The sequence below is a fragment of the Rhinolophus hipposideros genome (assembly GCF_964194185.1).
Source record: "Rhinolophus hipposideros genome assembly, chromosome: 10".
Taxonomy (NCBI): Eukaryota; Metazoa; Chordata; class Mammalia; order Chiroptera; family Rhinolophidae; genus Rhinolophus; species Rhinolophus hipposideros.
The window spans coordinates 76,165,225-76,192,514 of NC_138056.1; the positions used below are offsets into that span (position 1 = coordinate 76,165,225).

At 38.5% G+C, this 27,290-nt stretch overlaps 1 protein-coding gene across 2 annotated transcripts in view; it reads left to right on the forward strand.

Annotated features, from left to right (window-relative positions):
* The first annotated feature begins 9,264 nt into the window (after positions 1 to 9,264).
* The window catches only part of DDX10 (DEAD-box helicase 10), a 276,044-nt gene continuing 258,018 nt past the window's right edge, over positions 9,265 to 27,290 (forward strand). For both annotated transcript variants that reach the window (XM_081063872.1, XM_081063873.1), the window contains exons 1-4: positions 9,265 to 9,565; positions 17,633 to 17,693; positions 25,089 to 25,219; positions 26,245 to 26,403. In XM_081063872.1, coding sequence (XP_080919998.1) covers positions 9,380 to 9,565; positions 17,633 to 17,693; positions 25,089 to 25,219; positions 26,245 to 26,403 — 537 coding nt within the window. In that variant the 5' untranslated portion in view covers positions 9,265 to 9,379. The remainder of the gene's footprint in view (positions 9,566 to 17,632; positions 17,694 to 25,088; positions 25,220 to 26,244; positions 26,404 to 27,290) is intronic.

The following is a 27,290-nucleotide window of genomic DNA, read 5'->3' on the forward strand; positions in this document are numbered from 1 at the left end:
TTTTCTAGCTGTAGCTATTGGTGGCTCTTTCAGTTGGCTTTTGTATTCCTTTGATATACCCTATTATTGTGGTGTTTTGTTTTGTTTTATATTTTGAGCACTTGCTTACTTTCTTATCCTACAAGATGCTTCAGGCTCATCATGACTATTTTTTGCCTCACTCCTAAAATCAGCCATTTCTCCAAGGAACCTTGGTTACTTTTATTGGAAAATGGTATTAAAAAGGAAGTCTGGGCACTACGTGTGCTATTGTAGTATCATTGTTTTTAGGGCCTCTCAGCTGACAGAGCAAGGCGATAGATGTATCTATGTGTGATCTATGTATATGCACACATCTATGTATATGAACACATCTATAAATATTTCTATATGCAGCTATCTATATTAAAATAATCATGCGTTCATACTGATATCTTCAACACTAATCCATTACCATTGGATCATTCTAGCTTCTCCCTGGCTTATCTATAACCTCTCACTACAACAATGAGAAACCTGGCTCCCACCCATCTGCTACAAATGCACTTAATTGTTCAATTTCATTATACCTGTTTAGTGGTTTTAGAATTATTAACCTGTACCCCGATGGGGGACAACTTTATCAACCAGAGAGAGATTTGGGAATATTTCACAATAATTACTCTTCCCCTCACCCTGGCCAGAGCCACAAGGGCGTCTTAAGAATTTGGGATTGAGTCATCCCCTTCTAAGACTGTGGCTCCCACTCTCATGATAATCTGTACCATCCTTCAGCAATTCATCAACATTACCACCTAACTATTCCTACCAGTTTATGGCTCCAGCAACTTCTGGTCCTGGTAGACAGAGCTCAGCTGTGAGTCTCTGGATTTACTTGTTTCTCCAGGTATCAGTGTCATGCGGGGGACCCTGCTCGCTGCGCCATGTGTCGCGCAGGGCGGCCTGCGGGGTCTCTAGTCCCGTTCCTCACATAAGAATGCAGGACATGGTGAGGCCAAAAAGGAACACCCATGGAGCCATAAGCAGGGGAGTCATATCACTATATTCTCGCCAGCGGCACCTGCCTCTCTGCAATCCGCTCTTGCGAGCCCCCATTTTCTGCTAGCGTAGCCATGGCAGTTATATTAGTGGCCAGTGGCTCATTGGTTACAGCTGACGGCCAACTAACCACAGCTCATGGCCATGCAGTCACAGTTGATGGCCATTTACTACCTGAGCCAGCACCTTTCTATGTGAGGCCGAGAGCCTGGAAACTGCTTTCTGGGGCTCTGTCCCCACAATCAGTGTGGCAGTTTGCCATGCAAACTCAGTTTTCTGATGGGTCCAAGAAAAGTAATTGATTTTCACTTAGTCCAGCTTTTCGTATTGTAAGGATGGGAGTCACAGTGTACAAGCTCTTTACATGTCAAAGCTGAACTGTCAATGTCCTGATAAAGAGTTCTTGTTTAATCTATGCAAGATGTAGAAATATATGGAAATGGTACACATGAGGTCTGACAATTAAGTTCGCGAACTCATCCTAGAGAAAATGCTACCGTGTTTTCCCAAAAATAAGACCTAGCTGGACAATCAGCTCTAATGCGTCTTTTGGAACAAAATTAATATAAGACCTGGTACCATATCATATATCATATCATATCATATCATATCATATCATATCATATCATATATCATATCATATCATATCATTCACCTATTCTTATAGTAAAATAAGACTGGGTCTTAAATTTTGCTCCAAAAGACTCATTAGAGCTGATCGTCCGGCTAGGTCTTATTTTCGGGGAAACACGGTACATATCTTATTGCTGAATATCACTATGGTCACCTTTGAAGTACTCACCTTGGGAAGCTATGCACCGACGCCAGAACCTAGTCCACCTTTCAAAGCAATTTTGGAACTTTTTCTGGAATGTCCTTCAGAGCTGTCATTGTACTACCCACGATGTCCTGAATGTCATAAAACTGTCTTCCTTTCCATATTTCCTTTATCTTCGGGTAAAGAAAGAAGTCGTTGGGGGCCAGATCAGGTGAGTAGGGAGGGTTTTCCAATACAGTTATTTGTTTACTGGCTACAAACTCCCTCACAGACAGTGCCGTGTGAGCTGCAAGAGCCATGAGTTGTTGGCGAAAACTTCAGGTTGTCTAAGTTTTTCATGCGGCCTTTTCAGCACTTCCAAATAGCAAACTTGGTTAACTGTCCAGTTGGTACAAATTCATAATGAATAATCCTTCTGATATCAAAAAAGGTTAGCAATATCATTGCAACAAGTTCGTGAACTTACTTGGCAGACCTTATAGTGGACAATTAAAGATCATCTTGTTGAGGAGTGGAAGAGAGTTCCCGCAATGTACCCTTCTTTGGTTCTTCTGCCGGCACTGGCTCTAAAGAAATAAAATTGACACAATACTAGAGTAACAGGAGAAAAAAACACACAATTAAATACGTGTGCATGGGGGAATCACAATGTGATGCTCAGATCATAAAATCAGGCTTAAAGAAGTGATCGACCTAGCCAAATTTTAAAACTTTTTAAACAAAGAAAAAATACATTTGTGAGAAATTGACAGGACAAAGAAAGTTATTGCTCATTGGAAAGGAATCTAAGCAGATTTGGGTATTCTTCAGTGAGGAATTTAAACAAAGTTTGGGCTTGGGTAGTAAGTTATTAACGACGTTACAAGGTTTGTGTGTACATGCTTTTTTTGACTCGATTTTATAACTTGTGATAAGGTTGTCTCTCAGACCTCAGGAGCATGTAGGACACTTGTCATGTAGATTTATTTCCTGCCTTTAGGGGTACAGATGAGTCAAGAGAGTTCTTTCTGCTTCTCATGTAATTTTAGTTCAAAATACTTAACATTCCATTGTGGAATAGCTTGGGGTGGCCTGCCCTGGCTCCAACAGTCTCAAATAACCAAACTCAGTCTCGTGTTAGAAATAATAATATTGCCCCAGTTGAAGATAAAGTACTATTTATGAAGATCCTAATTCATCCTCGAACAAGATGGAAGGTGATCAGTGATAAATAGATGGAAATCATAAATATTTCGCAGTGTCACACACTGGGATGTAACACCAGTGCTGTCATTTACTTAGGTCAGTGACCTTAGGCATATCATTTAATTTTTCTTAGCTTCAGTTTTATCATCTGGAAAATGGGTTGTACGGTTTACAGAAAATGTATGTAATGAAATCAGCCGTGTATGGCCATTGCTAGATGCTCAATAAGTGTTAACAGTCCCTTAATTTTAATTGAAAAACATGATGGGAGAGAGAATTCAAAAGTATTCCACAGAATTTGAGGAGTGCTAATTGTACATCATGTCCTAAAAGCTCAATGTTATAAAGCAGATGAACCAACTTCTTTGTGGATATAAAAACCCAGGCCGAATTCAGTTATATCCCCAGGGAAAGATAGCATGTAATCCTAGGCTGCCACCTGCTGGCTCATGATGAACTAAAAAGAACTATCTGGAAGGTCCAATTCCTCACTAAGTGAAAATAGTAGAAAATAGTAGAAGTTTAGTTGATATCCGACAAATGATTAGGGTACGAGTTTTCAAATGTTTTTACTGGTAGACCTCTCTATCAAAATCCTTATGTGTGAGAGCCACGGCAATTTTTATTGATAATGTTAGTGAGTGGAGATGGTTTTGTTAGGTGTAGTATTATTTATGGCTCAAATGTGACTCAAGGGCATTATGAAAGCTGTATTCATTACTATTTTCCTTTCATATGTTAATATTTTATAGTGTTTTTATTGTTTAATTTTAGTGGCATTATACTGGAACTTATTTAAAATATATAATTATAATTACCTTCAACTGTTATGATTAATTATAACCTAATCACAGGTTCCTAAAAGGCAATCTGCAGACCAGTTGATCTGGCTGATCACATCAGAATTGCTTAGTCTCTGTTTCATACTTGCAGAATCAGAATATTTTGAGGAAATACTATTTAAAAAGAACTCTCTATGTGATTCTCATGCAATTAACCTTAGAGACCATCATACTAGAATATAAGTTCCTTGAGGCAAGGACAGTTTCTTATCCATTTTTGTATTCTTGAGGCTTAACATTACCCAGCACACTGCAAGCACCCACAAAAATATTAAATAAATGAGTGAATGAAAGCACGCACAGACAAACTAATCGATTCATGACTCCTGGCAGCAGTTAGTAACACAGCAGTTGTGGCGGGCTATACTTTTTGGCCTTCTAGTTTATTTGTACTAGTCAATTAGGTAAATATTATTTGCTGTTCTTGAAAATTTCAGAGCGGTTACACTTTGGGATTAAAGTGGCTGTATGTTGGCTTTACCAAGTTGTAGAAGATATGAGTAAAAGATTCTGAAACCAACCCAAGTAGCAGCAACCTCTAAAATTCCACAGAAGTACTACATCCTAAAAAATAACTTCAGACTGATTATATTAAATGAAAAAGTAATAAAAAGGGATTTTATTATTTAAATAAATATATGCATTATTAGTTTCTTTCCCAATAAAAAGTCAACATACAATTTAATTGATTTACCAAAAATTATTTTCCACTTTTGCATGAAGCAAAGACTTGGATGCGTCACCTTTAGCTTCTTTTTAAATTAAAAAAAAATATTTTTCAATTACAGTTGACATTCAATATTATTTTATATTAGTTTCAGGTGTAGAGCGTAGTGGTTAGACATTTATGTAATTTATGAAGTGATCCCCACGATAAATCTAGCTCCTGGCACTATACATAGTTATTATATTATTGATTGTATTCCATATACTGTACTTTACGTCACCGTAACTATTTTGTAACTACCAATTTGTATTTCTTAATCTCTTCACCTTTTTCACTCCATCCCATCTGGTAACCATCAGTTTGTTCTCTGTATCTACGAGTCTGTTTCTGTTTTTTTTTGTTTGTTTGTTTATTTTGTTCTTTAGAGTCCACATATAAGTGAGATCATATGATGGTATTTGTCTCTCTATGTCTGACTTATTTCACTTAGCATAATACCCTCTAGGTCCATACATGTTGTTGGAAATGGTAAGATTTCATTTTTCATGGCTAATATTCCATTGTACGAGGTGTGATCACAAAATACAGTAAATGTTTAAATAAAAAAAATTGTTATAGTAAAAGACACATTGCCATTAATCCCCCTCAAAATACTCCCCTTCATTTCAAACGCACTTATCCCATCGTTCTTGCCACTTTCTGAGTCAGTTCTGGAAATCCTCTTTTGTGTCTTTACTTTATCCTCCATCGTGACAATGTCACGCTTCACTTCTCATATGGCAATTTCTGTCAAATAAAAACATTACAGTGTGTCCTCATCCACTTTATTCACCAGATCTGGCACCATGTAACTTCTGGCTCTTCCCCAAACTTAAAATGACCATGAAAGGAAAATGTTTTGAATTGATTCAGGACATTGAGGCAGCCATGACTGCACAACTAAAGATACAGAAGAGGACTTGCAGAACTGCTTCAGAATGTAGCAAGAATGATGGGATAATTGTGTTTGAAACAAGGGGGAGTATTTTGAGGGGGATTTTAGGCAATGTGTCTTTTACTGTAATAATTTTTTAATTTAAACATTCACTGTATTTTTTTTATCACACCTCACTTATATGTACCACATCTTCTTTTTCCAATCATTCATTGATAGGCACTAGTCATCAGAGAAATGCATATTAAAACCAAAGCGAGATACCACCTCACACCTGTCAGAATGGCTATCATCAATAAATCAAAGAACAACAACTGTTGGCAAGGATGTGGAGAAAAGGGAAACCTCACACACTGTTGGTGGGACTGCAAAATGGTGTAGCTACCAGAGAAAACAGTTTGGAGGTTCCTAAAAAAAAATTAAAAACAGAACTACTCTGTGACTCGGCAATTCCACTTCTGGGTATTTATCCAAAGTAATCCAAAACACTAATTAGAAAAGATATACCCACCCCTATGTTCACTGTAGCTCTCTTTACAATAGCTAAGATATGGAAGCAACCTTTAGCTTCTTTAGGCCAAGTTATTCAGATATTGTGGGACTCTCTTGAAATTAAACAGCATTTAATTTCAGTAACAATGTAGAGAGGCAGTTATAGCATAGAGAGCAGAAAAACTAAAAAAAACACACAAAAAAACCCAAACCTATTATTGAAGAGGTTCTTTGTGGGCCTGGGAAAAAACTGACCTTTTAACAGCTAACTCTATAACTTAGCAAAATTATTAGATTCATTAAAAAAAAAAAAAGGGGGGGCTGGCCCGGTGGCTCAGGGGGTTAGAGCTCCATGCTCCTAACTCCGAGGGCTGCCGGTTCGATTCCCATATGGGCCAGTGGGCTCTCAACAAAAAAAAAAAAAAAAAAAGGAAAAAAAATCCTTTGATTCTCTAGTCAAAACAAATAAGGTCCAAAAATTATATATCATATCAAAATAATTTAGCAATTTCTAGGTAATTATATGAGAACACTTGTTTCCTTTTTCTTATGGAATGTAATTAAGGCAATACTAACTACTGTTAAAATTTAGCATTTTTTTTTTCATTTCATATTTTTACAAATTCTAAGATAAAATACTAAGGTATAACATAACTTCTTATTAGAAATTAGAAAAATAATTTAAAAAATTAATAGAATCAGAAAACAAAAAATAGGAAGCCAGTATAGAGGGAAATGAAATAATATTGTTTGGATAACTGAATACTATTTCTGGAGAAAACATGAGGAATACTGGAAAAAAAGATAGTAATTTCATCAGAATGTAGAACTGAGAGCGGGATGGAAATTTACTCACCTTCATGTCAACCATAATAGATGAATTTAAATAAAAATTGAAAGAGAAAAAATTGAATACACATTTATATTACAAATATTTTCTCCCAATTCAGGTACATGGTCATGTAACTTGAATATCATACAATACATCATTCTTTTTGAAAACTATCTACCACAAGGAACAAATGTAAATTTTTCAAAAAATATACAGCACCAGTGGAAGTTTTTGGGAACTTCTCTTTACACAAGCTCAATGAGTGAAAATCTACTAGATTCTGATTAATTTAATGTATCTTGAAGAAGTCTGTTTTTATTAAAAACTGTGAGAGCACATTATATGAGTTCTATGAATTCACATTATATGAATGAAAAAAAATCAATTTTAGAATCCAAATGGATACAAAGATTGGCATTTATCGCCTATTCTTAGAAACCATATAGCTATGAAAAAAACGCATATCAGCAAAATCTTAACTATTCAACACAGAAATCTGATTTGACAAATATGAGTATATGTAACTATTGATGCTATGGAATAAAGACGATATTTAGAGGGTAGAATATAAAACCAAATAATTAACACTATTGCAGATGTATTGAATAAAACCCTTTGAATCATTTGAATAAAGCAAGATATGCTTAATATTGCTCAGTTATTTTAGTAACAATTTCCATAGATCCCATACAGAACAGATAATAATTATTGTATGCTTGTGGATTTCTAAAATCCTGTACTTCTACATGTGAACATAGGTTTTACTCAGCAGATGATATAACTGGGGAATAAACTCATTGCTCTACATATTTAATAGACTACTTATAAATCAGAGCAGAAACCAAAATAATGTGAAGGGGAAAAATCTTTGTGATTTGAGATGATGCACCCCTTCTCTCATGACATCATGATAACATGCTGCCCACCATCTTGATTGATTACTTCTCTGCAAAACAAAAGCAAAAAAAGATTCACTGAAGACTGAGTTCAAAATAAAGTTTGAGATGCTACTGTTTGAGGTGCAGATGTTATGGGAAGTTGAAAATTATCTCATCTCAAGAAAAAAAGTACATTTTGTGCATAGATTGATATCTAGGAAACTTGTTTGGTTCTAATAATAATATATATTATCTAATATATTATTATTATTATTAGTATTACTACGACTACTATTACTAATTGGAAGGTCAGAGATATGACAGTGCCACATATTGTATATGAAAACATAATACATTTTGACAGGCAGATTCTCAAAATGTAATTCTAGAGCATCGGTGAAAAACATAGCAAAAATCTTTTTTTTTACACTTTGAAAATTTTATATCATTCAAGACCTATAAACTACCTTTTATTTTGTTGAAACATGGAAGGGCATTGAAACAAACATTTACTTAATTTTGAAATCATTATAAAATATATGATGTGAAAATCCAGTTGAGGCTATCCTGCTGCTAAGACTCAATTAGAGGCAGTAAGCAATGTTCTTTTATAAATAGGTATTTGAAAAGATAAGTTAGCTAAAGGTTAGAATGCTAGCTAAAGATATACTTTTGACAACACCTATGTTTAAATTTTCTCAGTACTAATTTGGCATGACTCTTTTGATCTGGACATTTTACACTTTAAAGCATTTTTATTGAAAAAATATACTTTTAGAAAACTGCACAAAGAGTAGAGCCTAATGAGGTATTATTAGGCAAACATCCCTGTAACTATCACCTAAGTCAAGAAATAGAACTGTGCCCTCTATTCCCATCATTCTTTGAGCTCTTCTTTCTTTTCTGGCATCTCAAGACGTGCCAGGCTCGTCCTGCGCTTCCTCTGCCTTATCTCTGGAATTACCTATTTCTCCAAAGAGCTCTGGTTCATTTGATTGAAAGAAAAAATGGTATTTACAAACCGAGATCTGGATGACAACTGTGGTCATCATTACTGGAGCATCATTGTGTGCTTTCTCAAAGAAGATAATCTTTATAAAAAAGTTTTAAACTCCTGAAAAAACGTAATAGTCTTCAGAGTTTTAGAGACAGAATTATGATGATGAACAACTACAACGATGTAAAAACTTACGGCAGAAACTGATGAATAGTATTCAATGGGATATCAATGTATGAGGAACTAATATTATTTCCCTCCTAAGTTTTAGTATAGACCCTACCCACACTTAAGTTTTGCCTTTATTTATAGTAGTAGTTACCAGGCACGTTTCCAAATCCTTTTTAGTCCTTTAGGAGCTTTAGGCTTAAGGGCTTGTGAACAGCCCTTAAGTGTTAACTAGTTCTGACATCACCATAGTAACAGCAACCAGCGCGCATGCACTCATTTAAAGAGCCGAATGGCTCCAGCAGCCAGTCAACCCCGCCCCTTTCTTCAGATCGCTCCGCCTCCATATCCCCGGGACCGCTCCGCTACGCCCTGCGGAATCCAAGTCACCAATCACAGCCCCCATTTTCCTTGCCGTCACTGGCGCGTGCCCCGTGTTCAAAAGCTCGGGGGCGGGCTTCTGGTTTTGCGCACGCGCAGTCGGCCTTTTTGCCCCACGCTGGTTCCGCGTCCTCTCGGAGCCGTTCCTCCGCCTGGCCTGCAGCGTCTCGTGTCTGGTGCTATCCGGGCTGAGGCCGCCGCCGCCGCGATGGGCAAAACTACCGACTCTCCGGGTCCGGGATCCCGGCCGGATCCGGTGCGGAGCTTCAATCACTGGAAGAAGAAACACAGCCATAAGCAAAGCCAAAAGAAGCAGTTGAGGAAGCAGCTGAAGAAGCCGGAGTGGCAGGTCGAGCGCGAGATGATCAGCCGCCTCATGCAGAACTATGAGAAGGTGAGGCGGGCGCTGGGGAGGGGGCGTGGGCCGGCGGCTGAGGCGCGAGGGGGGCCGGCGGCTGCGTGTCACTGCGGCGATGGGCTGTGGGGGGAGGACCCGGCCTGGGGAGTTTGCAGTCCTTCGGGCTGGGCAAGGGAATGCGTTGGGAGGTGCCCCTGGGGGGCCCTGTTGAGGCCCCACAGGTGGTCAGCTGGGTGCCCCAACGCAGGCCTCTTGATCGTCCTGGCCGCTCTTCTGCTCACGGTTCTAGATAAAATGATGGAAATGCAGTGGTACTTAAGGGTAGGGAGATTAATGTTGTAAGTTACAGTAATATACGTAATAATACAATAATAAGGGTAATAATGACACCTGCATTTTAAGCCACTCGCCATATGCTTTGCCTTAATTATTTGATTTGATCCGAGATATGGGTCTTATTCCCATTTTACAGATGAGAACATTGAGGCTCCTCCGAGAGGATAAAATATTAATACTTGTCCTAAGCTTTTCCACGTAGGTGGTGTGGAATTGGAACCTAGGCCCATCTCTTTCTGATTCCAAAGCCTTTGCTTTTTACCGTTATGCCAGGCTTGCATGCCTTAACGTTGTGCATCTTCCTTCCTGTGCCCATATCATTCTCTCTAATTGCTTCATGTCCCCATTCCAAGAGTTGGCATTGTTTCTGATACCTACCATCCCACATTGTAGCTGACGTTCCTAGATGAGTTTCCCTGTAGTTATCATTTTGACCTCTTGCCCTCTTTCTCCCTCAGGCTCCTTAGGGCTGTCAGCACTCCTCCTTCCCCCTAATGCCTATGTCTGTTGACCTTCACCCACCTCATCAGCCTCAGTGATTGTTCTCTTCTAGTGCAGTGTATTCAGGGATTTAACATGTAGGACATTTCTGGAATTAAAATCACCATGTGTTCTGCTGGTGTAGTTTTCCTCTAAACCCTTAGATCAATAAGTTTAGACAGAGCTGAGAGTTTGTTTTGGACTTCTGAGTTAAGATGACCTAATCCTGGCTTTTGCTTACCAGATGAGTGACTTTGGGCAAGTTACTTACTGGGTCAGTTCCCTTTTTTTGTCTTTAAAAGACATGATAATGTCTACCTTACAGATGTTGTGGAGAGTTAATAAGAATGCATGTAAAGCGTTCTACATAATGCCTGACATGTAAATATTCCATATATGAGCTGCTATATATTGTTAGTATTACTACGACTATATACACAGAACCTCAAAAATAGTAAAATAAATTACCGTTAGATTGCATTTTCAACTCTTCTTCAGAGACTAGATTTGTTAGGGAGTATATAGTTTCAGCCCTTGCTTCTTCTCACTCTATTCTCTTCCCTGGTGTAATCCCAAGGTTTATTCTTGTGGACCAATGGTTCCTTCTGTTTGTATTCTACATAGAGCTCATCTGAATCCATATCCTTTTTTTCTGACTGTGCTGGAAGTCTTTACCTGTGTCATAGGATACCTTAAATGCTACAAGTCCAAAACTGAGCTCATTATCTTTCCTTTAAGTTCACAATCCTATGTATTAGTTCCTTATTGCCATTGTGACAAATTACCACAGACTCATTGGCTTAAAACAACAGAAATTTATTCTCTCAACGGAAGTCAGAAGTCTGAAATCAGTGTACTGGGCTGAAATCAAGGTGTCAGCCGGGCCACACTTCCTTTGGAGGCTGTAGGGAAAACCGTTTCTTGCCTCTTCCAGCTCTTGGTAGCTGCTTGGGTTCCTTGGCTTGTGGCCTCATCACTCCAACCTGTCTCCTTCTCCTTTTCTGTGTCAAATGTAGTACTTTAAAAAACAAAACAAAACACTTCTGATCGCATTTAGGGCCCACCTAGATAATTGAGGATAATCTTCCCATCTCAAGATTATTAATCACATGTGCAAAGTCTCTTTGCCATATAAAGTTAACGTTCTGGGAGTTAAGATATGGACATATTTGGAGACTTTTATTTAGCCTACCACATCCTAGCAGACTGCTGAGCTGGAAACCTAGGAGTAATCATAGAGATTTCCCTCTTACCACTCTTACATCTAGTCAGTCACACTGGTGATCTGTTCTGCTTCTTAAATTTCTCAAATGCTCCTCCATCCCCAGAACTGTGCCTTAGATCAAGCTCCATCATCTCTTGCCTGGATTACTACAGTAGCTATTGCTTATAATAGGGGTCGGCAACTCTTTTCTGTACAGGACCAGATAGTAAATGGTTTCAGCTTTGCAGATCAGAAGGGTGGAACTACTCAACTCTGACATTGTGACACAAAAGCTACCGTGGAAATACTTAAACAGATGGATATACTAATTGTGTTCTAGCAAAACTTCGGTTAATAAAACAGGTGGCTGATGGCATTTGGCCCTTACACTTTATCCCCCTCTAATCTATGCTCCATATTGCTGCTAGAATGATTCTTTCCAAGATAAAAATCCAGTTGCTTAATTCCTGATTAAAACCTTTCCTTGGTTCACAGTTACTTTCAGGAAAATGGTCGAACACTTTACTGGACTAGAGCATGTTGACATGTTAAAAGAGTAAGTTATTTGTGGTTTGGCAGACCTGGTTAAATCTCACTCAGTTTGGGTATTGACTGGCTGCATTTCTTAATGATCCTGAGTTTTAGTTTCTTCATTCAACAGAGATTATTAACCACCCAGAGTGTTGTAAGGCTCAATGAGATAAACCCAGCTGCCTGTCATAGGCATACGTGGAAGAAAAACTTGTAGTTTTGTGAATTCTCCATGCTTCTTGATGCTTCTTGTCCTGATACTTGATGTTCCCATTGCAGTGAGCATCCCCATTCCCCCACCCTAGGGATACCGACTTGTCCTTCTCTTCCTACCCTCCCCTGCTGGGGTTACGGCTGCTATATATCTGTAGCATTTTGTATACACCTTTATTATGGCATTTATCACCAGGCTGTGATGATGGGCTTCTTTAACTTCTTTGTTAACTCTCCTACTAGACCATAAGCCTCTAAAAGTCAGAGGCCACTGATGCACTTACCGTTGCTCTTCCCAGAGACTAGTTGCAAAGTGCTTGTCCTTGAGTAGGCGCTTAGTTGGTGTTTAGCTATGTGGTGCACCATGACCTATTCTGGATGGCTTTATTCGAGTTGATAACATTGGTCCCTTCTTTTTGGTCTCTTGTTTTAAATTACTAACATTTACCAAGCTTTTATATGTGCTGACTTGCCAAATCTTCAACAGAGAACCCTATGAGATTGTTCCCATTATACAGGTGAGGAAACTTTTAAGGGACAGCAAGATTAAATAATTTGTGCAAGGTTGAACACTAAGTGAAAAAGCTAGTATGTGAAAAGTTCTAACCCATGTAGTCTAGGTCTTACGCAACAGCTCCAAAGCACTATGCTTTACTGCGTTGCAGTGCCCAGATGTTTAAATCTCAATCTTTTCACTAAGTTGAAAGAGCAGTTTTTCCCTCTTAGTATTGTGCTGTTTTATTTTTTTAAATCTTAGAACTATTTTCTTAAGACCTTGTCAAGAAATAAATGCAGTGTGAAATCAATTGTGAGGGCTAACAACACTAGAATACATCAAAGCAGATTTATTACTCTCTAGGTAACTGAGGGGCAGACCCTCAGTGTATGGCTCCTCAGGTTGTAGCAATTGTGCATAAAACTTTAATTGTAGCACTACAGTACACACTTGGTGCTCAGTAGTCTCACTGGTGAAATACTGAGCAATCTGACAGGTGCTTGATGAGGCCTTGGTAAAAATAGGTGGGAAAAAAAAATCCATGTTTGTGTCCCTAGGGAGGTGGGGTGGGCTTGATACATTTATACAAATGTAATAATAAATATGTACCGTGCTATGGATGGTGTAATTAGGGGGAAAAGGTTGAGTTATCTGGTACAGTGTTCTTTCTAGCCAGATAAATTGGAAAAACGTTTTTCTTCTGGGCATGCTATCCTTCTTCCTGGTGGTTGCAGCCTCAGGCCTGGCTTGTGGAGCTGAATGTGGGTTGGTTTTCGGCCCCGCACCTCAGCCTTACCAGATGCCTTTGTGTAGTGCACAAACTGTCCTGTGGTTTGTGATAGCCATGAGTGGAGCTAGTTCTTGAATGATGTGTTCTCCAGATAGAAAAGATTGGCAGGGACATTGTAGATGGAGTGAGCAATGTGAGGAAATACAAAAAGATGTAAAAACACATGGTGTTCTTTGAGGGGGTAGGTGCACCTTAGAGAGTGGTATGTGTCCGGAACGGGGTTCAGATGAGGTTGGAGGTGGACCGTGAATGGTTTAAGAGACTATAGTAGGTAGAATAACGGTCTCAAGATGTCGAAATCCTAATGTCTAGAACCTATGAATAAGTTACGTGGCATGGGGTAATTAAGGTTGCTAATAAGCTGACCTTAAAATAGGGTGATTGGGGTGGCCATTCAGCTCAGTTGGTTAGAGCATGATGCTGGTAGCACCAAGGCTGCCGGTTCGATCCCCGCATGGGCCACTGTGAGCTGTGCCCTCAAAAAAAAAAAAAAAAAAAAAAAAAGAAGAGGGTGATTGATCTGGGTTGTCTAGGTGGGCCTACTGTAATCAGCCATCTAAGGGTCGTTAAATGAGGAGGTGAGGGAGGCAGAAGAGTCAGTGTCAGAGTGCTGTGACGCGAGAGGGACTTGCCCATCCATTGCTGGCTGGCTTTGATGATGGAACGGGCCCATAAGCCAAGGAAGCGGGCAGCCTCTAGAAGCTCGAAAAAACGAGGAAATAGATTCTCTCCTAGTGTCACCAGTTAGAATGCAGCCCTGCCTACATCTTGATTTTGGCTGAGTTAGACCCATTTTGGACTTCTGACTTCCATAAATGTAAGTTAATACATTTATGTTGGTTTAAGCCATTGTTTGTGTTAATTTGTTACAGCAACAGTAGGAAATATATATATGGAGGCCATGCTCAGAAACTTTATCTGGAAAGAGTGGAGAGTCTCTGAGTTGACAGTTAGAGAACATATCCAGGCTATAAATGGTCTGGAGACCAAGAGACCACGTAGGCGACAATTTGTATAGTCTAGGTCTTGGGCCTCTGAGTGGCAGATGCCATGATGGAATTAAGTGAATAGGAGATTTATTGGAGGAAAATGTGAAGGTCAGGGAGAGGGAACAGAAATAGGGAGGGAAAGGAGAGAGGAAGGAAGAAGGGGTAGGTAGGAAGAGTCTCAGACTGTAGCACAGTTCTAAGAACGCTTTAGCTGATGGGGTGTCTTCGAACCAAAGTTGCCCATTAGAGGACTCCCCCGCCCTGCTGGAATGGGCCTGCAGTCCTACTGCTGCTGTGCTCAGTCGTTGGGAGCAGGCCAGGGAAGCATGGCGTTTTCAGGGATTGATCCAGGGGCTGACTGCTGGCATTATCAGTCAGTTACACTCCCGGCAGTGGAAAATCTGGGTGATGTATTTCTAAGGCCATCATGTAGAAGGTCGGTTCTGGAGGGGCTGATGGAAAGTTGGGGACTGAAGTATTGAGAGATGTTCAACTATTTGTTTTAGTTCACCAACTGTTTTCACCTTTGATGAATGACTCAAACTCTGCATTTAGATTTTGATCGTCATCATCTGTGCTATATAAGCACTCTGCATTCTAATCTGGATTTTTTTTGTCATAATCAGAATTTTGTCTAGTATAATTTGAGGCAGATTACTTCTCTTGATTGCAACATATGGAGCATTCTGGGAGGTTCTCATACTTTTTTCTCCTGCTTTGGGATGTAAAAGTATTATTCACTTTTGTGAGAAAGAAGAGGTATCTTGAAGACATTGCAAGTTCGGTTCCAGACTACTGCAATAAAGTAAGTCGTAAGTTTTTGCTGGTGGAGGGTCTTATCTTCAATTTCTTAAAACCACAACATCTGTAATATGCAATAAAGTGAAGTGCAATAAGATGATGTATGCCTGTGATAGGAGAATGGTTAAGTGTTATCCGCCATGTTCTCCACTCTGCCTCCTCCAGCTTTTCCACCACTGTTGGGTCTTTAACAGGTATCATCACTGAAACATCTGTTCCTTGATTTCAGAAGAATGCTACAGATTTTAGAGGGAGTGTGAAGGTTGGGAAGATAGGAGTGATTTTTCTAAGAAAAGAAATGGATGAAGGGAAGGGGAAAAAGAGTGTTATCTTGTTTGTAGGAACAACAGCAATCTTCTGTGGTTTCTAATTATTCTTTGGAATATATTTGAGAGTCTTCTGAAACAAGGTTGGTAAACTTTTTTTGTAAAGGGCCAGATAGTCAATGCAGGCATACCTTGCTTTGTTGTACTTTGCTTTATTGCACTTCACAGGTGTTGCGTTTTTTACGAATTGAAGACAAGACCCTCTACCAGGAAAAAGATTATGACTAGCTTTTTGTAATACTTGCTTTATTGCTGTGTTCTGGAACTGAACCCACAGTATCTTCAAGGTATGCCTATATTAGGCTTTGTGGGCCATACAGTCTCTGTCACAACTACGTAGATAATATGTTAATGTCTCTCTGCTTCTGTCACAACTATATCGACAATATGTAAATGAATGGTTGTAGCTGTACTCCAATAAAACTATTTATAAAAATAGGCACCAAATTGGATTGGACCTGTGGGCCATAGTTTGCTGACCTCCGTTCTAGAGCATCAGTGGAATAAAAATTTCCTTTGGTTCTTTGGTGACTTCTTTCTAAGACTGTGGTGTATAGCTTTACATTATGATGGCTGATAGAATGCTGGAACAGTTTTATTCTTTTAGACTCTTCCTCTGGGAGGTTAACAGACTTTAGAAAGATGTGCAGTATTTTATTTGAACAGCCCACTTGTATAGCCCAAAGTGCCCAAAGTGTATACTTTGTCTCTGATGGTGATAAAAGAGTGTATTGCCTGTCTAGCTACTTCTGTAAGTATTCCATTAGCTGTGAACATAGCTTTTTAGCTGACAATAGCACAAGTGCAAGGATGGACTGCACCTAATTTTAATATCCTGTTTGGGAGATTACCTTCCAAATGAGATAATTTTTTCCTTCTAGTGCTATTATACTATTGATTCTGCCTCCTCTGCAATGTTATCTGGAATGATTTGTAGGAATTAAGGCAATGTTTTAGTATTTGTGTTTTCAGCATTTGAGTCCAGCGAGTGACCCTGTCTGGACTACATTAAAAGTCCTGGGAAAGAAAATGTGGAGACTGTAAAATGAAATACAGGCTGTCATCCTTTACTGCCTGGAGTGTAATTTAAATAAATGAACTTTATGAATGCAACTTTCCCCTTTTGTGAATCATGAATAATTTGGCAGCCTATTCCCAGATCTGAATAGTAGGTTTTGCTCTTAGCACCTATAATAAAATAATTCTCCTGAGCAGCCGAAATGAAATTCAGAAAATTGGGTTGACGCTAATGAAGAACATCAGTAATGCACATTTAGATAATATAACGTTAGTGGACAAAGTATTACTTACTGTGGTTCAGAGTGTGACAGAGACACTGCCCCTGGTTGTTATTAAATAATACTCCTCCTTCAGTATACTCCCAAATGTGTAGCCGTCAGGTTGGATTTCACATGCCATTGATTTATGATTAAAACTTTGAGATTTTGTGCTAACAAGATATATTTCTCCAATTAACTCCAATCTAGCTTCCAACGTGTGTAAATAAAACTATTCTTATTGTAGTCTGTGGTTTGTAGTCATGTTTTCCTTTATTTCTTAAACTGATATGAAGAATGGGCTGAAAGTAAATTTTCTTCCAAAATTGACATGGTGATGACGTACTGTGTTAACATTTTAGAAGTGAAGAATGTTCAAGGTAGTAAGTAGTGTGTGTTGAATGAAAGAAGGTTTTGTTTTCTTTTAACCAGTTGAAGTGGTTACAAACTTGTATTTTTGATAACAGCTTTCTTAAGACATACTTCCTTTCAGAAGGAATGATGGTTTTCAATTGGAAGTGATGATTGAATTCAATCCTGCAATACCAAAGGAGAGCTAGGCAGCACAATGTAGGAAAAAAAATGGTTCTGTTGTAAAACAAGTCAGTTATATAGTATGTTATTTTGTCTTATCTGACATAATTCCCTTTTTCTTTTCAGATAAATGTAAATGAAATTACAAGATTTTCAGATTTCCCCTTGTCTAAAAAAACATTGAAAGGTAGGTAAATGTTGGATTTCTTGATGCTTTTTATAAGTAGAAAAAAATTTACAAACAGTTTAACCTGAAAAATCTTAGTTTGGCAAGTACATTTGATACCATAAAAACCTACAATAAAAAACAATTAAGCAGCATGGTGGTATGAGAGGACCTCCAGGTGTCTCCCCATGAAGTTACAACAAGTTGGACAGCTATAATTCATCAGGATTCTCTGCTCAATACATAAACACGTCTGAGAGATCTTGCATTGAGACATCTGAAGGTGTGCGTATGGAAGTGAACAGGTGAGGTGGGTAAGAACAGAGACAGAAGCCACATGCATTCTAAGGCTCCCTGCCACCCCAGCACAGATTCGATAGCAGTGAAAGGTCAGACTGCAACCCAGACCACACAGGGCAAACCGGAACGACAGAGACAGCAATCGGGCTTCGGTGATTGGCACCCATTGAAGCTGGGCCCAGCTTTAGGACAGAGAAGTGATGCAGAGGATTGCAGACCACCATCACCAGACAAATGATTCTGCAGACGTGGGAACCTGCTCACCCTATCTCCCTGTGGCCCACCTGGAAGTAAAATCCTTGCTTGGCAGATCACAAAAGCCTAAGTGGTCTGTACTTATTGTGGCTAAACCCTCTGGACAGAACAGAGCTGAGAATGTGTGAATCTGCTTCTCTCCACCTTTCCCACCCATGGTGATGCAGCCTGGTAGAGGCAGCTGTGTTAGCTCATGTAGAGTGGCTGTGCCTGTGACTTCTGGCTACAGGAAGATGGCGCTGGGAACACAAAGGCCAGGAGACCCATAGCCTGCCACTTCTAATTCTTGTCAGTAGTGCCACAAGACTGAGGCGACTGGGTTGGAAAGCAGTTGCCCACCTCCTGGGGAATAAGGGGCATTTTCTGCTGCCGAAGTGACACCACTCTGTAGAGACACTGGAAGACCCAGCAGTACATACATGTAAGAGAAAATAAAAACTTGTGCTTCAGTACCACTTACTGGAAAACAAAACAAAAACCTCTACTTAGCAATCTACTAAACTGGGAAGTGTCAAATATTTAAAAAAGAAAATAGATTTCATTTCCACAAATGCCCAGGCAGAGAAATAGTCCATCAAGCACAATGAATAACCAAGGTAACAAGGGAATTCAGAAAGAACATGAAAAATCTCTAGAACATGCACTTAAAGACATAGAAGTCTGTGATTTAAATGACAGAATTCAAGATTATAGCTCTGAAAAAATTCAATGAGATACAGGAAAACTCAAAAGCAATTCAACAAGCTTAGAAATAAAATTAACAAATAAGGGCCGGCCCGGTGTCTCAGGCGATTGGAGCTCCGTGCTCCTAACTCCGAAGGCTGCCGGTTCAATTCCCACATGGGCCAGTGGGCTCTCAACCACAAGGTTGCTGGTTCAACTCCTTGAGTCCCGCAAGGGATGGTGGGCAGTGCCCCCTGCAACTAAGTGCTGAGGCACCTTGAGCTGAGTTGCCTCCCGGATAGCTCAGTTGGTTGGAGCACGTCCTCTCAACCACAGGTTGCCAGTTTAACTCGTGCAAGGGATGGTGGGCTGCGACTCCTGCAACTAGAAAAAGCAACTGGACCTGAAGCTGAGCTGTGCCCTCCACAACTAAGATTGAAAACACAACAACTTGACTTGGAAAAAAAAGTCCTGGAAGTATACACTGTTCCCCAATAAAGTCCTGTTCTCCTTCCCCAATAAAATCTTAAATAAATAAATAAATAAATAAATTAATTAATTAACAAATAAAAGGCGTACTTTACCAAAGAGATTGAAACTATAAAAAAGAACCAAACAAATTCTGGAGCTGAAGAACTCAATAAATGAGATGAAAATGAACTAGCAAGTTTAGGAAACATAGCAGACCTGATTGGGGTAAGAATTAGTGATAGTGAAAATAGAAATCTAGAAATGACTCAGGTGGAATATTAGAGAGAATCAAGAGAAAGAAAAAAAAAGAAAGAACTCTATTAGAACTATCTGACTCCATTAGAAAGAGCAATATAAGAATAATGGGCATACCAGAAGAGAGGGAGAAGGGAACAGAATCCAAAAAAGCCTTATCCAAGGCACATTATGTTTAAAACTGTCAAAATGTAATGAGAAAGAAAGAATTCTCAAGGAAACTAGGGAAAAGAAGATTGGTAACTTATAAAGGAAACCGCAGTAGGTTATCATCAGATTTTTCAGCAGAAGCCTTACAAGCTAGAAGAGAGTGGAATCAAATATTCAAATTACTGAAAGAGAAATCACCAGCCAAGAATAATATATCTGGCAAAATTACTCTTTAGGTATTAAGGAGAAATAAAGACTTCCAGACATACAGAAGCCGAGGGAATTTACCACCACAGGACATGCATTACAAGAAATGCTGAAAGGTGCTCTTCTACCTGAAACAAAAAGACAAAAAGATACAAAAATGTAAGGTGACTAATAGGAGCAGGAAATTGCAGTCTTTGTTCAGAATAGAGTATTAAATACTTAAATGTAACATAAAGGTTAAAGGGGGTAAAAGCATTTGGAAAAAAGGCAGTAGCTATTGCAACTTGGAAATGTACACAGCATAAAAAGGGATAATTTGTGATAAAAACATAAAAAGGGATAGGGGATAGGGCTGAACTTGCATAGGTGAATGGAGGTAAGATGCAATTAGAAGGAAAAGGACTGCTTTTATATATGAAACTTTCTTTTGCATAAACCTAATGATAACAGAAAAAAATATAATTGAGACACATAACATAAAGAAAAGAGGAGACGGAAATAAAAAGAATCACAGAATACCACCAACTTAAGTAACAGACAGAAACATAAGGCAAAAGAAACAATGGCAACACAGTGACCAGAAAACAAAAGATAAAATGGCTATAGGACATCCTCATATATCAATAATCATCCTAAATATAAATGGACTGAACTCACTAATTAAAAGGCACAGATTAGTGGGATGGATCAAAAAACAAAACCAAAATATGCTGCCTTTGGGAGACACACCTCAGCTGCAAAGATGAACACAGACTCAAAATGAAGGGGTGGAAAATGATACTCTAAGCAAATGGCATCCAGAGAAAAGTGGGTGTAGTCATACCTATATCAGACAAAATAGATTTAAAGATAAAAGTAACGAGATAAAGATGGTCATTTTATAATGACAAAAGGGACAATATATCTAGAAGACATAATACTTATTAATATATAAGCACCCAGCCTGGGAGCACCAAAATATATAAAGCAACTGCTAACCACTAAAGAGAGAAACTGACAAAAATACAATTATAATAGGGAGTCTAAGTATCCCATTGACAGCAATGAATAGAGCATCCAAACAGAAAATCAATAAGGAAATACTGGACTTAAGTGACACATTAGACCAAACGGACATAATTGATATTTACAGAACTTTTCATCTTGGAACACCACAATATACATTCTTTTCTAGTGCACATGAAACATTATCAAGGATAGACCATATGTTGGGACACAATACTAGCTCAACAAATATAAGATTGAAATCATACCAAGCATATTCTCTGACCACAGTACTTTGAAATTGGAAATCAACAGAAGAATGAAAGCTGGAAAACTGACAAGTATATGGAGATTAAATAACATGCAACTAAACGACGACTGAGTCATAGAAGAAATAAGAAATCAAGTGATACATAGAGACAAATGAGAATGACAATATGGCATACCAAAATTTTTGGGATGCAGCAAAAGTGGTAATAAGAATGGCGTTTACAACATTATAGGCCTACATCAAGAAACAAAAAAAAAATCTCAACCTAACATTTCACCTTAAAGAACTAGGAAAAGAACAACAAATGAAGCCCCAACTTAGTAGAAGGAAAGAAATAATAAAAATTAGAATGGGATTAAATGAAATGGAGAGCAAAAAGACAATAGGAAAAAATTAATGCAACAAAGAGCAGGTTCTTTGAAAAGATTAATAAAATTGACAAACCTCCGGCTAGACTCTCTAAGGAGAAAAGACTCAAAATCAGAAATGAAAGAGAAGTTACAGTGAACACTACAGAAATGCGAAGAGGTCTATACGAGAATACTATGAACGGCTATACACTACCAAATTTAATAACCTAGAAGAAATGGACAAGTTCTTAGAAATATGCAACCTTCCTAGACTGAATCATGAAGAACTGGAAAATTTAAATAGACCAATCAGCAATGAGGAAATTGAACCAGTCATCAAACACCTACCCAAAAGTAAGTCCAAGACCAGATGGCTTCACTAGTGAATTCTGCCAAACAGTCAAAGAAGACTTAATACCTATCCTTCTCAAAAAACTGAAAAAGAGGCAATGCTTCTTAACTCATTTTATGAGGTCATTACCCTGATACTAAAACCTGGCAAGGACAACATAGAGATTTAGAGACCAATATCTCTGAATATAGATGCAGAAGTTCTAAAGAAAATACTAGCAAATCGAATACAACACATTAAAAAGTTAATGTATCATGATCAAGTGGGGTTCATTCCAGGGGCACAAGGATGGGTGGTTCAGTGTATGCAAATTGATCAGTGTAATGCACCATATTAACAAAATAAAGGATAAAAATCACGTTAATAGATGCAGAAAAGCATTTGACAAGATACATTAATTTATGATGAAAACAATCAATAAAATGGGTTTAGAGGGAAAGTACCTCAGCATAATAAAGGTCATATACAACAGACCCTCAGCTAATACTGTACTCAGTGGGGAAAAACTGAAAGCTTTTCCTCTATGATCAGGGGCAAGACAAAAATAATCACCCTCACTACTGCTATTCAACATAGGACTGGAAGTCCTAGCCATAACAGTCAGGCAAGAGAAAGAAATAAAAGGCATCCAGATTAGGAATAAAGAAGTCAAATTGTCACTTGTTGCAAATGACATGATTCTTTACATAGAAAACCCTAAAGACTCTACCAGAAAACTTAGAAACCATATATACAGTAAAGCTGCAGGACACAAAATGTACAAAAATCCATTGAGTTCCTATATACTAACAATAAAATATCAGAAAAAGAAATGAAAAAAAAACACGTTTCCATTTGCAGTTGCAACAAAAAGAATAAAATACCTAGGAATAAACTTAAAGGACGTGAAGGACCTATACACTAAAACCTACAAGATATTGTTGAAAGAAATTGAAGAAAACACAAAGAAATAGGAAGATATTCCATGTTCATGTATGGGAAGAATCAACATGGTTAAAATGGGCATATTACCTAAAGCAACATACAGATTTAATGCAATGCCTATCAAATGGAACCACAAAAGACCTTGAATAGCCAAAGCAATTCTGGAAAAAAAAAATAAAGCCCTTGCTTTCAAATTATAGTACAAAACTACAGTAATCAAAACAATATGGTAATGGCAGAAAAACAGACACATACCAATGAAATAGGATTGGGAGGCTAGAAATAACCCACGTGTACACGGGCAACTAATTTTCGACAAAGGAGCCAAAACTATACAATAGAAAAAGAAAACTTCTTCAATAAACAGTGTTGGGAAAATTGGACAGCCACATGTAAAAAATGAAAGTAGACTGCTATTTGACACCATATACAAAAATTAACTCAATACAGATAAAAGGCCTAAATGTAAAACTTGAAACAATAAAATACATAAAGAAAACAGGTACTAAACTTTTGGACCTTGGTCTCACAGAACATTTTGTGAACTTGATCCCAAAGGCAAGGGATGTAAAAGCAAAAAAAAAAAAAAAGAAAAAAGTATGGGGCTACATCAAACTAAAAAAAGCTTCTGCGCAGCAAAAGAAACCATTAGCAAAACAAAAAGGCACCCAACCGAATGGGAGAAGATATTGGCAAACAAATACTTCTGAAAAGGAGCTAATTTCCAAAACATAAAGAACTCATATTTACAACCAAAAAACAAACAACCCTATTTAAAAACGGGCAGAGGACTTGACCGCTTTTCCCAAGAAGATATACAAATGGCCAACAGATACATGAAAAGATGCTCAGCTTCGCTACCTATTAGGGAAATGCAAATCAAAACCACCATGAGATAGCAACTCGCAACTGTTGGAATGGCTATCATCAACAAGACAAGTAATAACAGGTATTGGAGAGGCTGTGGAGAAAAAGGAACCCTCTTACACTATCGATGGGAATGTAAATTGGTACCACCACTTTGGAAAACAGTATGGATATTACTCAAAAAATTAAAAACAGAACTTATGACCAGCAGTCTCTCTTCTGGATATTTACTGAAAAGTTTTAAAATATTGATAAGGATATATGTACCCCTATGTTCATTGCAGCATTATACATGATAGACAAGACAATGGGAACAACCTAAGAGTCCTTCAGTGGATGATCGAATAAAGAAGACGTACATATACACAATGGAATACTACTTAGCCACAAGAAAGATGAAATACTGTCATTTACAACATGGATGGATCTTGAGAGTATCATGCTAAGTGAAGTAAGTCAGATGGAAAAGGACAAGAACCATGTGATTTCACTCGTGGGATATAAAATAGAAAGCAACAAACAAAACAAACTCATAGACACAGACAACAGAAGAGTGGTTACCCTGGGGAAGGGAGATGGAGGAGGATGAAGAGGGTCAAGGGGGCCAAGTTTAAGGTGATGGAGAGAGACTAGACTTTGGGTGGTAAGCACACAATGCAATGTACAGATGATGTATTATAGAATTGCACAATTGAAACTTATATAATGTTACTAATCAATGTCACTGTAATAAACTTAAAAAAACCAAAGAACAATTTGTTTAAGTTTTACCAGTTTGTTATTCTTATCCTTTCTAGACTAATAAAAGAGCAGTAGTGAGAAAACAAACTGTTAGGGCCTCTGAACATTTAAAATGAAACCCAATTATGTTAAAAGAAGCAAGAGAACAAACAAAAGCATGACACCTTTTGTATTGGTTTGCGAGCGCCACCAGAACAAAATACCACAAACTAGGTGGCTAAAACAACAGAAATTTATTTTCTCACAGTTTTGGGGCCTGAAGGTCCAAAGATCAAGATGCTGGCAGGGTTGTTCCTTCTGAGGGTCATAATGGCTTCCAGATGGCCTCTTGGCTTTAGGTGGCTGCCCTGTTGGTGCCTCTTCACAGGATTTTCTTTCTGTGCAGTCGCATTTGTATGTCCAAATTTTCCCTTACAAGGACTCCTGTCAGATGGGATTCGGGTCCACCCTAACGGGCTCATTTTAACTTAATCACCTCTTTAAAGGCTCTGTATCCGAATACAGTCACATTCTAAGGTACTGGGGGGTTAGTGCCTCATCATATAGGGTAGCTGCACAGTTCATCCCATAACACTGTTCTGTAGGAGTCTTCTAAAGTGTCATTCTCCTCCCTTTCACACTTGCAGGTTTGCAGGAAGCCCAGTACCGTTTGGTAACTGAGATACAGAAGCAGACCATTGGCTTGGCTTTGCAAGGTAAAGATGTTCTTGGAGCTGCCAAAACTGGATCTGGCAAAACTTTGGCTTTCCTTGTTCCAGTAAGTATTTTATTCATATTGGGTCAGATTATCTGTTCCATGATTTTAAAATAGTCTGTGTCTAGATAGAAATAAATACTTAAGTGAAGAGTTGTTTTGGGTTTGATTTCCCTGGCTAGAATGCAAAGTTTGTCAGACAGGTGCCACATCTGTCTTGTTCTTCACCTTATTCCACAGGTCGTAGCACAGCACCTTGTCCATGGTGAGCAGTCAGTTGTTTATTGAATGAGTGATTGTGCCTTGACAAGCCATTACATTTCTAAAGGGTGACAAGTCAGAACGGTTCTGCTCTGCTGTAAGACCGGGGGCAAGGCTCTTTCTGTGCTCACTCTTGCAAACCTGTCAATGACATTTATACTTGCCACTTGTTTTTGGATAAAGGTGAAATATGCTCACTTTAAGAAGATTGTCACTTGTTGAGAATTTTCCGGGACATTGATATCTGTCAATAGAGGCTCTTAGGAATTCACTTATCTTTCAGTTATGCAGTTGGTATCATAATTTAATTCCTACAAAATAATTGGCTCAGAAATGTCACATTTTGAGTTTTTGTTCTAAGTTTTATAAAACCATTTTTCTCTTAAATCCTAATTTTTTTATAATGGTGTCACTCCACACTAGAAAATTGTCAGTGTATAACTACAGCACTACACAGATGAGCTTCTTTTTAATGTGGTTTCTGTTCAGAGAATGATAACATATGTTTATGAAATCTGTTTTAACAGTCTGTGGACTGTACATACCTTTCGCTGATTACCAGTCTCCTCTCGGTGTGTCTCTGACAGCAGCTGAGCTTCTATGGAGTGTCTTTTCCCTTCCCTCTATGACTTGGGAGAGAATGCTTCTGGTGAATGGAAGAAAGAAAAAACAAAACAATTTCTTTCTGATTGGATAAACCTTGTGACTGGTATGCTGTCTGCGTGGCTGGTGCCTCTGATCTGGACGGGCAAGGTTGCCTCAGGAATCAGAAAGGTGACTTCTCTAAGGCCTTACTGAACACAAACTTGCTGTCTTTTTTTTTTGAGGTGCTAGAAGCCTTATATCGTTTGCAGTGGACCTCAACAGATGGGCTGGGGGTACTGATTATATCACCTACCAGAGAGCTGGCCTACCAGACTTTTGAGGTTCTCCGAAAAGTAGGGAAGAACCACGACTTTTCGGCTGGTCTCATCATTGGTGGAAAGGTTTGTCCTTGTCCTTCTTTCTTTTATTCTATAACTTATGTCGGAGCAGTGTGGCCGCTGACCGGGAAGAGATGGCGATTTCATCCAAAAGACAGGCTGGCCCCGTAGAAGGGGTGGTAGCACCCTGTCATCTAGAGTCTGGTTGTCAGTTTCTTAGATCCAGAAAGTCCATTTTGTCAGGGTATCTGAATTGATCAGGTTCTGAGACTAATTTTCTCTAACCAACCTGTAAATCCATTTGTTAATATACATTGGGAAAAGTACCATTTCAGTATATAGACTGGTTCCTTTTAATAAGGTATCTAACAGATTGAATAATTCAGAACATTGCTGAGTCAGCAGCAGAAGAAAGGAAGATAGTTTTTTAAAAATTTGTTTTTTTTAATTAACTTTATTGGGTGACATTGGTTAATAAAATTATACAGGCTTCAAGTGTACGTTTGTGTAATGTATCATCTGCGAGGTAGATCAAACAATACAGTTAATGATGTTTAAAAAAAATTAATTACAGTAAAAGACACATTGCTATTAATTCCCCTCAAAATACTCCCCTTCTCTTTGAACACACTTACGATCCCATCGTTCTTGCCACTTTCTGAAGCAGTTCTGGAAGTCCTCTTTCGTGAGTGTCTTTAGTTGTGCTGTTGTGGCTGCCTTCATGGCCTGAATGATTTTGACTTTGGGGGAGAGCCAGAAGTCACATGGTGCCAGATCCAGTGAATAAGATGGAGGGGGTCACACCATAATGTTTTATTTGACAGAAATTGTTGTGTACCAGAAGCGATGTGTGACATGGAGCATTGTCATGATGGAGGATGATTTCTGGTACACTTTAATACACACCTTCTCTCAACTGTAGCTCACACTGACTGCCTGCACTGAACAAA